Here is a 12,857-nt window from a genome sequence, read left to right on the forward strand (position 1 = left end):
TTTCTCTTTCCCTCCAGCTTCAGCTCTTCCTCCTCCTTCACAGTTGTTTCAATATGTAGAAACTGTTCTCAAGTTATGGGCCATTTAAAAATAGGAAATGAGGACTTGGCCTCACAAATATAGTTTACTAATTCTTAAACAGATGGCTAAGAGTTTCTTTTCATTTTTCAATATGTTAGATGGCTTTGAAATGTAAAATATGAAACTTATAGCCCTCTTCGCACTTTAAGGCTTTTCAGTCTGTAATTTAAATCCTCAAAACAGTGCCGTTTACTTGGCAGTTCCAGTCCTTAAGTTGTAGATTATTGTTCACCATCATATTCTCAGAGTAGCTCTAGAGTACTGCCTTTCACCCAGTAGCATTCAACAACTGGAACAAGAACAGAATAACTTGAGTTTCACTGTACTTCACTTGTTGGGGAAAGAATCATTTCTTCAATTCCCATTTACTCTGCATTTAGGCAAATACAGGTGCCCAATATCCCAAGTAAACAAAGTAATCTCATAAATGAAATGACATATTTTAAATTATGACACTTAACTTTCCAGAAGAAAACAAAGTCATACTCTGAGCAACAGGTTAATACGTGATAATAGTTGTAATTTTTGAATTTTTAGTGAGAAAAGTCAGATTGCTTTTGATATTGATATTGATATTGATATTGATATCAACATTTCATATTGATTTATATCAGAGAGAAGCATCTATGTTTTTTTCTCATTTGCATAAGCCACAGATGGTGAATATTTGGACTTAGAACTGTAAATAAAAATATAAGAAGGAAAATATAATTTTAAGTCATGTGGCTGTTTGAACATTTGTCTTTGCCAGAATTCTTACTATATGTGAAACCTAATGTATATCTACTAAATATCAAGTATAATTATGCTAGAAACATAGAAAGGAAATTAAATGGGCATGATTTCCCAACTCCCAGAAGTTATATGTGTTTGTGAGAAATAGCAATGACATAGAAATTAAAGCTCTAAGCACGTAAACTGACTTTGAAACAAATACTGCCAATGACTGCTGTTTAATTTCAGTTTTCTAAAGTATGTTCTTTATATACAATTTATTTGAATAACTTTTATAGCATTTGTTTTCCTACCTTATTTTTTAGTTTTGGTTATAAGTTGATATTGAAAATTTATATTATAGGGAAACAGAAATACCATGTGACCACATAATGTTCCTCTAGTGTATATCTAAGCTGTAAAATTATCATCATATAAAATTTACCAAACAAAAGGCCACAGTATGATGATTTTATAGGTGCTTATTCAGCATAAAAAAATAACCTCAAATGCTGACAACAACAGAATAATTTCAACATTGTCATGTCATAAAATATACATTTTAAACAATTGAATTTAAAATACATTTGTGCCATTTTAGCCCAAAGTATAGCACCTCAAGGGAATTCTCTCAAAATGAGTTTACATTGAAAAGTGTTTTAACACAATTTTTTTCTGTCTTAGAAATTATTAAAGTTACTATACAATGATAATTCTTTAAAGAAACACTACAAATATGACATTATTTAGCTCTGCCATAAGGATAAATAAAATGTTTACCCAAGTTTTAAAATATTAATGTATATCATTTTTTTTAGTGTAGTTCTGAATACAAATAGCATTACTGTGAAGCTAAAGTTAATATTAAAAGATATCATGTTATATTCATTTACTATTTATGATGTTACCTGTTATCAGTACATCTGAGTTCCTTCTTTGCTCACGATAGTTTCCTTTTCCTTGCATTTCTGTACCTTGTCATTCATTTCTGTAATTCTCACATATTGCGTTTCCAGAGTTTATTCACAAATGTAAATTTGATCTATTTACATATTCTTTATGAAGGAAAAACACTGTTATGTAGAAATCTTTTCTAATAAAACCTCGGTTCACTTCAGTAGCTCAGTTGTGTCCGAATCTTTGTGACCTCATGGACTGCAGCACGCCAGGCTTCCCTGTCCATCACCAACTCCCAGAGCTTACTCAAACTCATGTCCATCAAGTCAGTGATGTCATCTAGTCTTCTCATCCTCTGTCATCCCCTTCTCCTCCCGCCTTCAATCTTTCCCAGCATCAGGGTCTTTTCAAATGAGTCAGTTCTTTGCATGATGTGGCCAAAGTATTGGAATTTCAGCTTCAGCATCAGTCCTGCCAGGGAATATTCACGATTGATTTCCTTTAGGATGGACTGGTTGGATCTCTTGCAGTCCAAGGGACTCTCAAGAGTCTTCTCCAACACCACAGTTCAAAAGCATCAATTCTTCAGAGCTCAGCTTTCTTTTTTTTTTTTTTTTTCTTATTTTTATTTATTTTTATTTTTTTTTTCTTTTTCTTTTTTTTTATTTTTCAGTGGGTTTTGTCATACATTGATGTGAATCAGTCATAGACAGAGTTCAGCTTTCTTTATAGTCCAACTCTCACGTCCATACGTGACTACTGGAAAAACCATAGCCTTGACTAGATGGACCTTTGTTGACAAACTAACGTCTCTGCCTTTTAATATGCTGCCTAGGTTGGTTATAGCTTTTCTTCCAAGAAGCAAGTATCTTTTAATTTCATGGTTGCAGTCACCATCTGCAGTGATTTTGGAACCCCCCAAAATAAAGTCTCTATTTCCATTGTTTCCCTGTCTATTTGGAATGATGGGACTGGATACCAAGATCTTAGTTTTCTGAATGTTGAGTTTTAAGCCAACTTTTTCACTCTCCTCTTTCACTTTCATTAAAAGGCTCTTTAGTTCTTAGCTTTCTGCCATTAGGGTGGTGTCATCTGAGGTTATTGATATTTCTCCTGGCAATCTTGATTTCAGCTTGTTCTTCATCCAGTCCGGCATTTCCCATGATGTACTCTGCATATAAGTTAAATCAGAAGGGTAACAATATACAGCCTTGACGTACTCCTTTCCCAATTTGGAACCAGTCTGTTGTTCCATGTCCAGTTCTAACTGTTGCTTTTTGACCTGCTTACAGATTTCTTAGGAGGCAGGTAAGGTGGTCTGGTATTTCTATCTCTTGAAGAAAGAAAATCTTGAAAGAAAATCACATCTCTTGAAGAAAGCAAACCGAGGTTCATAAAAATCTACCTACTACCAAAATTTTTTTGTGTGTGTATGTAGGATTGTATGTTTTTACTGTACATTATGTGTTTTTTCAAAGCATGTAATCATAAGCAATGAGAAGCTTAGTTTCTGCAATATTTTGCCACATAGATTTTATATCCTAGGAATACAAATTAATTAGATCAGTGGTTCTCAGTGGGGATAAATGTGGGGATGACAATTATCTCCATAATTATAAAGTTCTAATGGATCCTATTAAAATAATTAAAAAAGAGGCAGAAGATGATAGGTATCCTGAATGCACAAGCAAACTCCACATGACAATGTTTTATATTTTGATCAAAGTAGTGACTCATTATCTCATTTTTAAACGTGTATGAAAATCAGGAAAAAGCCAGATAATTTCATTTTTATCAGTCGATTGTTTAACTAGCTGATTGTGTGCAGAAGCACAATAGTTCTCATTAAAAGTTTTTGAAAGCCCTAATGGCATGATCAGCCGTATCTTCTTCAAACATGTCTGAAGGTTGAGGAATGAAATTGTAGCCGAACTGAAGGTGGAATGATCAGTTACTGAATTGTATTGGTATCAGTCAGAGAGTGTGAGTGACAGGACTTTGAATGATGGCTATCACAGTGGAAAGGAAAGGTCAGATACAAGAAAGATGCTTCCTTGTAGAATCTAGAACCTACTGGCTGATTAGATGTTGGGCACAATGATTTATGAGGTTTGTGTCCTAAATATTTGGAACACTGATCTTTAACAAAGGAATGTGGAGTAAGAAAATGAAATGAGTTCATATGAACCAAATTCACTGGGTATAACTATTATACTGTATCATGTTTCAGGTAGTATTCTGGAATACTACAACTGAGAAAGACTTCAGAAATTTAAAAGAATGATATTTGGGCAAATAAACTTTTTATACAATACGTGAAAACTATATTATTTTATTGTTGGCAGTGGTAACAGTAGTGGAGGTAATAGTTAAATTTATTAAGTGCTTGATATGTGTTCAGAATTTAAAATACATTATCTCATTTAATTCTCACAAAAGTCCCAAGTGTGTCTCCCTGCTTTTGAAGACAGAGAACTAAGACTAGAGAGGTTATATAAATTTCCCAAGGTCAACATACTAGTGATTATAGATGTGCATTTTGTAGCTAAGCTGTTTGACTCTAAAGATCTTGTGCTCTTTGAAACTCATTTTATTAAGTATATGTACTTAACAGAAATGAAAAAACGTCCATAGAAGGATGAGATAAATACTTGGATCCACACTAGACTTAAGAATACTTGGTGGGATGCATGAGTCAAGTGCTCGGGCCTGGTGGACTGGGAAGACCCAGAGGAATCGGGTGGAGAGGGAGGTGGGATGGGGGACTGGGATGGGGAATACGTGTAACTCTATGGCTGATTCATATCAATGTATGACAAAAACCACTGAAAAATAAAAAATTAAAAAAAAAAAAAGAATACTCCAAAGACTTTGAAGCGCTTCACAAAAAATTTTAAATGAGTAAATTAACTTCCCTTTAATTAGAAATAACCCATGTCATAACCCTAGTTTTTGGATGGCAAGAGGATAATCGATGATTTTAAAAATAAGAGAATAAAATCTTCCCTGAAATGTGATGTACATGTTTGTGATGGGGGGAATATTCAATATCATTTTGGTTTTGACTTACAGCTTGTACATGCAGTGGCCATGCAAATATTTGTCATATGCACACAGGAAAATGTTTCTGCACAACTAAAGGAATAAAAGGTGATCAATGCCAATTGTAAGTAAAAATTACTTTATAGAACTTTTGTGGGTTAAATTTGTGCTGTTGAACTAATTGCTACAGGTTTCCCTTTGAAGTTTAGTGTTGTAGTTAAGTAACCAATATTATTATCAACTATGCTGATTTGCATTTTATCAATCTTCATAGAAGTTAAGCCTTTAAATGACAGTTTTATGGAAGCTTTAAAACAGAGCCCATAGAATATTTGTCTTTTTTACCTTTCTGATAAAAAGAAATATTTTTATTTTTTCTAGAACATCTTATATATCCAATCTCAAATCTGGGTGGCTCTCCTTATAATTTTCCTCTACATCTTGTTAAAGAACTGAAATTCAATGTTTCTATGCATTTCTTTGTTTTAAATCTTTTATTGTTAATCCTGACCATCAAAATCTCATTAAGCCTTTCAGTTGGTTTCTATACTCATTTTCTTTTTTTTCTGTGTTATTTCATTAGACATGAACCTACTCTTGTTGTTACTCTGCTTTTAGTAGTTCTATGAGTGGTTTTTGTCTTTTTATAATTTAGTTGTTAATCTGAAGATTGATTCTCACCCACCTCCAAAAGAAGTAACTTTAGAAAGTAGTTTTTTCAGGTTATTTAAATGCTTTATCTTACTTATGTTCTTTATGTTAAAATCATTTTGCTAGTTTTGAATTATTTATCTGCATGCACTTATCTTTGTATTAGATATAATATACTGCATTTGACATAAACCATAAATTCCAGCTATAATAATTACATAATTATTTTAAAAATTAATAAAGCGTTCTCCAAAACTGTATCTATCTATATATAAATAAAAGTTTGTATCTAAAATAAATCTGCTAGCCTTGGAAAATGATCTTTCTGCTTGTTTTTACTTAGAACAAATACATTATTTGCTGTAGAATTATCCTGCACTTCTCATATTAGATGATCATGTCTTTGACTAGTCTCTGAGGTATCATAGGTTTTCAAGAGAAGGTTAGCAGAACAAGTTTTTATTCCTTCTCCATAGTCTCTAAACTTAAAAGTAAAGCCAAAGCTTAAGATCATAGGGAAATTCCTGTTAAGAAGGCTATTTTGTTCTCAGTACCAATTCAATGAAGCTGAGTCCTATGCTTTAAGTCAGAGATGCCACCGGTATTTTGCAGTGCCATATACTGGTTATTATAAGCAGGGCAACTTTGTGGTCATGTGACATGTGCATTTACGCAGGGCCTCATGCTCAGAATAGCTTCTTGCCTGATTGAATGTTCTGCTGTTACCATATTAAAATTTTAATAGATTCTTAACAAGAGCCCTTCATTTTCATTTCCCCCTGTTCCTTGCTTCCCCTTTTCCTAGTGATTTATGTAGTAGATCTTGGTCTTAAGCAATGAATATTTTTGTTGAGCTTCTAATATCATTTTAAACACTGACAGTTTAAATTTGTACTTTATTTTTTCATAAATGGCATAGCCATCCATAATAATTATCTCTTATGTGATGTAGTACTTTAGTAACACACTTTTGATTCCAGGTGAAAGAGACAGTATTTTAATTCACTGAACTTATGGGTTTGTAAGCTTAGATATACAGAGTTAGAAGATTTGACACATGCATGAAATATTAGAAAAATAATTTATGTAGTTCTGAATGATGAAAGTACATTTTACTGCTAGTTACTATAATTAGGGGAAATTTTTTACAAGTATGGGAGAAATTGGAATACTAAATTGTGGGCATATTTTGTAGATTTTTTTTTTTTCTTTTTTAAAAAATTAATTTTTTTATTTTAATTGGAGGCTAATTACTTTGCAATATTGTAGTGGTTTTTGCCATACATTGTCATGAATCAGCCATGGGTGTTCATGTGTTCCCCATCCTGGACCCCCCTCCAACCTCCCTCCCCATCCCATCCCTCAGGGTCATCCCAGTGCACCAGCCCTGAGCACCCTGTCTCATGCATCAAATCTGGACTGGCGATCTATTTCACATAGGGTAATATACATGTTTCAATGCTATTCTCTCAAATCATCCCACCCTCGCCTTCTTCCACAGAGCCCAAAAGTCTGTTCTTTACATCTGTGTCTCTCTTGCTGTCTCGCATATAGGGTCATTGTTACCATCTTTCTAAATTCCATATATATGCACTAATATACTGTATTGGTGTTTTTCTTTTCTGATTTACTTCACTCTGTCTAAGTTTTTATAGACAGAATTACTCTCATTGTTTTTTCATTTTACTTATTTTATTTATTTATATTTGTAATTATTTACATAATATATACAATGTATTTATAAAATAGAAATTTTTATATTACATATTTGTATTAAATACATATATTTATTTCTGTATGAATATTTGTTTTATTTATTTAATTTATTTATTTTAGTGTGGGGCAGTGGTGACATTAGTGTCCTCACAAATTTTTTTGTTAATTAATGTTTTGTTTTTTTTTTGGTTGCATTGGGTCTTCTCTAGTTGCGGTGAGTGAGGGCTACTCTTCATTGCGATGCATGCTCTTCTCATTGGTGCATCTCTTGGTGCAGACCTCGGACTCTAGGGTCGCTTGGGCTCATTAGTTGCAACATGTGAGCTCAGTAGTTGTGACCCCAGGGCTTAGTTGCCATGCGGTACGTGGAATCGTCCCAGACCAGGGATTGAACCCGTGTCCCCTGCATTGGCAGGTGGATTCTTAACCACTGGACTGCCAGGGAAGTCCAGGGTCCTCATTCTTAAGGCAATAACTTAAAGCAATAATTTCCTGCCATGTGCTTATACTGGAAAAAATGCTCTTGTTAGGAAGCAAAGCTAGTCACTCATGTCAGTAGACAATCATTAAATGAGTGCTTCGTACTAGTAATGGAGATGAATAACACATGACTTTTACTTAAAGTATCAGGCTTGCAGTGGAGACACTAGGCAAAATCTACTACACTACTTTCTTATATTAGTGCGTTGAGATGCTTATGAATGAGCCCTTCCTTTTTCCCAGGATAATTTTTGTTTGGTTTTAAGTAAGGAGTTGCAAACAGTCAGACACCACTGAGCAACAGAACAGCAACAAATGTAGTTAGAAGGGGGCTTTCCAGGTGGCTCTAGTGGTAAAAAACCTGCCTGCCAGTGCTGGAGATGTAAAAACAGGTTCGATCCCTGGGTCAGGAAGGTCCCCCGGAGAAGGGCATGACAACCCACTCCAATATCTTGCCTGTAGAATTCCATGGACAGAAGAGCCTGGCGGGCTACAGTTCATAGGGTTGCAGAGAGTCAGACATGACTGAAGCGACTTGGCACAGCATGCACATGTAGTTAGACATCACACCTTCTGGTAGATTTTTCATAACCTCTCCAAACTGAAATTGAGTCTCTTCCTATTTATGGATTTTTCCAATGTGTTATCTGTGTACTTGCTTATATCCTTTATTAAGTGAAACTCTTTGGGAACCATTGCATAAATACCACAGTGTAAATGGTCAATAAATTTATTTAATGGAATAGAATGTAGAAAATATTGAGTGAGGACAAAGGAATGATTGATTTATCATGGAAGAATAAGGATAATTAGAACAGGGTATATTTAAGATGAAAGTTGAAGAGAGTTCAAGTTTTCTGAGAACAGAATATAGTAAACCGGAGGGGAAAGTGAAAGTGAAGTCGTTCAGTCGTGTCTGACTCTTTGCAACCTCATGGATTGTAGCCTACCAGGCTTCTCCGTCCATGGAATTTTCCAGGCAAGAATACTGGAGTGGGTTGCCATTTCCTTCTCTAGGGGATCTTCCTGACCCAGGGATCGAACCCAGGTCTCCTGCATTGCAGGCAGATGCCTTACCATCTGAGCCACCAGGGAAGCACCCAAACAGAAGGGGAAACAGCATTAATAAAGCAAAGAAGTAAAAATGAACATGATCATCACATTTCTAGTTTTTGCTCAAGGATATGGAGAGTTGGAAAAAGCATTGTTCCCACCTTTACAATGAAAGAAATAAAGCTGGGCAAATGCAGATTCATGAGTTTTCTTGAAAGCGTTGGAGTCCTGAGATTATAGCGTGACCAAACGGCCAGAACGCTAAAGAGAAGCACGAGCTTTCAGGGAGAGATGATAAAAAATACTGACTAAGATGGAGTGAAGCCAGCAGGAAGCCCGTGTCCAGCTGATAAATTAGTGCTCAAGTGCTCACTGTCAGTAGTGTGAGGGTCCTGGGAATGTGCAGTTGGGGGTCCCCATCCTTTTTAGTCTTTTTCTGTGAGCCCCATGGAAAAAAATTGGAGGAACTTTTAACAATGCATTTCCTGTGGTGTTAGCTTGGGGAGGGTAATTGCAGACACAGTGGGCAGGCCTTCAATATGGGGTCAAAATATTCATGTAAAGGAACACCAAATTATTAATCTTGCCATGGTAAAGTTCTCATTCTGGCCCTGGTCTGAACACAGTTGGAACTCAAAATTGGTAAGTTAAAAAAAATGAATTTAATGAGAATATAAACTAGTATAAAATGAGTGAAGATTGTTTCTCTGAAAAATTTTTTTGTTTTGAAGGCCAAATGTTTGCATTTTGAAACATGCAAACTTTAAGGAAAACACACATATTGTTTCTGTAAAATTTCTCAGTTAACCACATGAAAGTGACGCTTGTTTGCATCATGTAAAATACAGTGTCTGTCATTTTCAGTGTATGTTTGAAGAAGTTAGTAGTGGTTCAATTTTTTTATTTCAACCTTCTGACATTTCTGATAGATACTGATGCTTCTTGTTGGGAAATAAAAGATTTAAGATGAAAATAGGTGGAAGAAATTTTGATAAAATATTATGGTAGATACTTATGATATCATCTGGCCAACTCCCATGGCTTTTATGGTTTCACCATGACTGCGGTAGTTAGTTTCCTGTACTTTTCAATATTTTGCATAAAGAATGAAGATCTTTGTTTCTTTTTTAATTGCAAAGCTACTCATTTCTACTCAGGTACAAACAGCAAGTGTAAGTCAATAATATGTTATATACTGTACCCAGTAAGTATGAAGCTCAAAATATTTTGATTGGACAAAGGAAACATCAGTTTATTAGGTCGGTGGTTCTCAGTGATGATGGAATAGCACCTTAGAACTTTATAAATTTTCATAATCAATTATTTGAGAAATTAGATAGTGCTACTGACCTTTAGAGGTAAATCATAGGGCCTTTAGAGGTAAATCATAGGTCCTTTGTTAGCATGGGAACTTATAGGGACCAGGTTATAAGTGGAATTTTGGTCCAAATCTGTTTAATTAAGTGTGATAGCAATAGTCCGTCAGTTGTGTCCAATTATTTGCTACCTATGGACTGTAGCCTGCCAGCTCCTCTGTCCATGGGTTTCTCCAGGCAAGAATAGTGGAATGGGTAGCCATTCCCTTCTCCAGAGGATCTTCCAGATTCAGGGATCAAATCCGAGTCTCCCGAATTGCAGACAGATTCTTTACAGTCTGAGCCAGCAGGGAAGCCCTCTTCATCGGTCTATAAACTCACTCTGTGGTCATTTTGCTGTCCCTATGTGCCTAATTGGAATGGATATATGTAGCAGCTGGCAGACACCTCATGTTGGTCTTCTGACTTTGGGAAAAGAGCCACTAGGTAGAAAGGGTCAAGTGGAAGGAGTCGCTGAAACTCCTTCCATCCACTCTGCCCAGTGAAGATGGTTAAATTAGAAATTAGAGATCTTATACCAAGATAAGTAACAGGCTGTTGAAATGTGAAAGTAAGGAAGTATTACATTCTCAAATATTAGCTGGAACTTACTTGTCAATATTCAGTTCAGTCGCTCAGTCGTGTCTGACTCCTTGCCAAAATAATTCCCTAGATTAAAATATGGGAAGGATTTAGGTAAAATGTCACAGAAAACATTCATTCTGTCCTACCACATGTTGAGGCACACATTCTATTTCTGGAACTGAAAAAGACCTTGGAAACTATATCATTTCTTAGACAATAGGAAATGGAGGATAATTTGGAAAAACACACAGTAATACCGAGCCAGTAGAGTTGTGTTTCGGGCTTCTGGGAACGTTGTCAGAGTTCCCAGCTGAAAAACAATTGGCAATACTTAAATAGTTTTAATATGTAGTTTTTACCACATAGATTTTATATCATAGGAATACAGTTTTTTCAAAATATATAGTATAGGATTAAAATAACACAATTTGTTCTTATTTTCTTTTTTAAAATTTTTTTTTATTAGTTGGAGGCTGATTACTTCAGAACATTTCAGTGGGTTTTGTCATACATTGACATGAATCAGCCATTGAGTTACACGTATTCCCCATCCCGATCCCCCCTCCCACCTCCCTCTCCACCCGACTCCTCTGGGTCTTCCCAGTGCACCAGGCCCGAGCACTTGACTCATGCCTCCCACCTGGGCTGGTGATCTGTTTCACCATAGATAGTATACATGCTGTTCTTTCGAAACATCCCACCCTCACCTTCTCCCACAGAGTTCAAAAGTCTGTTCTGTACTTCTGTCTCTTTTTCTGTTTTGCATATAGGGTTATCGTTACCATCTTTCTAAATCCCATATATATGTGTTAGTATGCTGTAATGATCTTTATCTTTCTGGCTTACTTCACTCTGTATAATGGGCTCCAGTTTCGTCCATCTCATTAGAACTGGTTCAAATGAATTCTTTTTAACGGCTGAGTAATATTCCATGGTGTATATGTACCACAGCTTCCTTATCCATTCATCTGCTGATGGGCATCTGGGTTGCTTCCATGTCCTGGCTATTATAAACAGTGCTGCGATGAACATTGGGGTGCACGTGTCTCTTTCAGATCTGGTTTCCTCAGTGTGTATGCCCAGAAGTGGTATTGCTGGGTCACATGGCAGTTCTATTTCCAGTTTTTTAAGAAATCTCCACACTGTTTTCCGTAGTGGCTGTACTAGTTTGCATTCCCACTAACAGTGTAAGAGGGTTCCCTTTTCTCCACACCCTCTCCAGCACTTATTGCTTGTAGACTTTTGGATAGCAGTCATCCTGACTGGCGTGTAATGGTACCTCACTGTTCTTATTTTCTTAAAAGAAGTCTCAAACTTTCTCTAGACACATGGCATATTCCAAACTGTGTGCTATATATACCATGAATAGCATAAGTATTTGTTGATGAGGTTTTCTGAAATGTTGAATGCATCTTTAATGTTAAAGTCTGAATAAAATTATATATGGTCTATTTTCAATGTATGTGGTAATTGCATTCATAGAAAATTCACTATATATTATAAACATGCAAAACTAATTTTTATTTATAGATAAAATGGTTAGGTTCTACTGTCAAATAATTATGGACAAAACTCTTTTATTTTCTGTTTTCCAAAAGTGTGAGATTTGGATTGACTTTTCTTATCATGTGGAGTTGCCTTGGGCATTCAGGTTTTCTCTCGTCCTCTGCCTCTTTTTTAGTTATTTTAATACGATCCATTAGAACTCCATAATTATGAAGATAATTGTTACCCCCACATTTATCCCCATTGAGAACCACTGATGTAGTTAATTAGTGGTTTCTTTTGTTGTTTTATTTATTGTATATAAGATCTTAGAGTAATTTATTTCCTTCTGGAGACAAGTATATACATTCATGATGTTATTAGATATTATGTTGGTAATTTAATCAAAATTTGTGGGTTGAACCCAGATTCATGCTTTACTTTTTATCAGTAGTAAATTGAAGATATAATTTCTCAAAGGCATTTGGAATTATAAATATAGTTACCTGAGATATATGGCACTATTAGTAAGCAGGATATTTTAAGTTTAGTAGTTTAATTCATAACTGAGTCCCCCCTTTCTCTTCCTTACATCTTTCCTCTTTAGTGGTCATAACTTCTTCCAGCTACTTATGGTAGGATTAAGACTCTGGCTTTCAAAAGTAGGGTGAAGAAGAATCTCCTGGAAAATGGTGACTTAAACTCTATGATGGTATCAAAATTTTGCTTTATTATAAGCATTGCAACATTAATAGTTCTCACCACACTTCAAGAAATATTGCCATAAGAGAATCTTCT

At 35.3% G+C, this 12,857-nt stretch overlaps 1 protein-coding gene across 3 annotated transcripts in view; it reads left to right on the forward strand.

Annotated features, from left to right (window-relative positions):
- Positions 1-12,857, forward strand: part of ATRNL1 (attractin like 1) — a 746,492-nt gene that overhangs the window by 217,457 nt on the left and 516,178 nt on the right. For all 3 annotated transcript variants that reach the window (XM_065923396.1, XM_065923397.1, XM_065923398.1), the window contains exon 20: positions 4,765-4,858. In XM_065923396.1, the coding sequence (XP_065779468.1) occupies positions 4,765-4,858 (94 nt within the window). The remainder of the gene's footprint in view (positions 1-4,764; positions 4,859-12,857) is intronic.

This window comes from Muntiacus reevesi, chromosome 2 (genome assembly GCF_963930625.1).
Source record: "Muntiacus reevesi chromosome 2, mMunRee1.1, whole genome shotgun sequence".
NCBI classification, from domain to species: domain Eukaryota; kingdom Metazoa; phylum Chordata; class Mammalia; order Artiodactyla; family Cervidae; genus Muntiacus; species Muntiacus reevesi.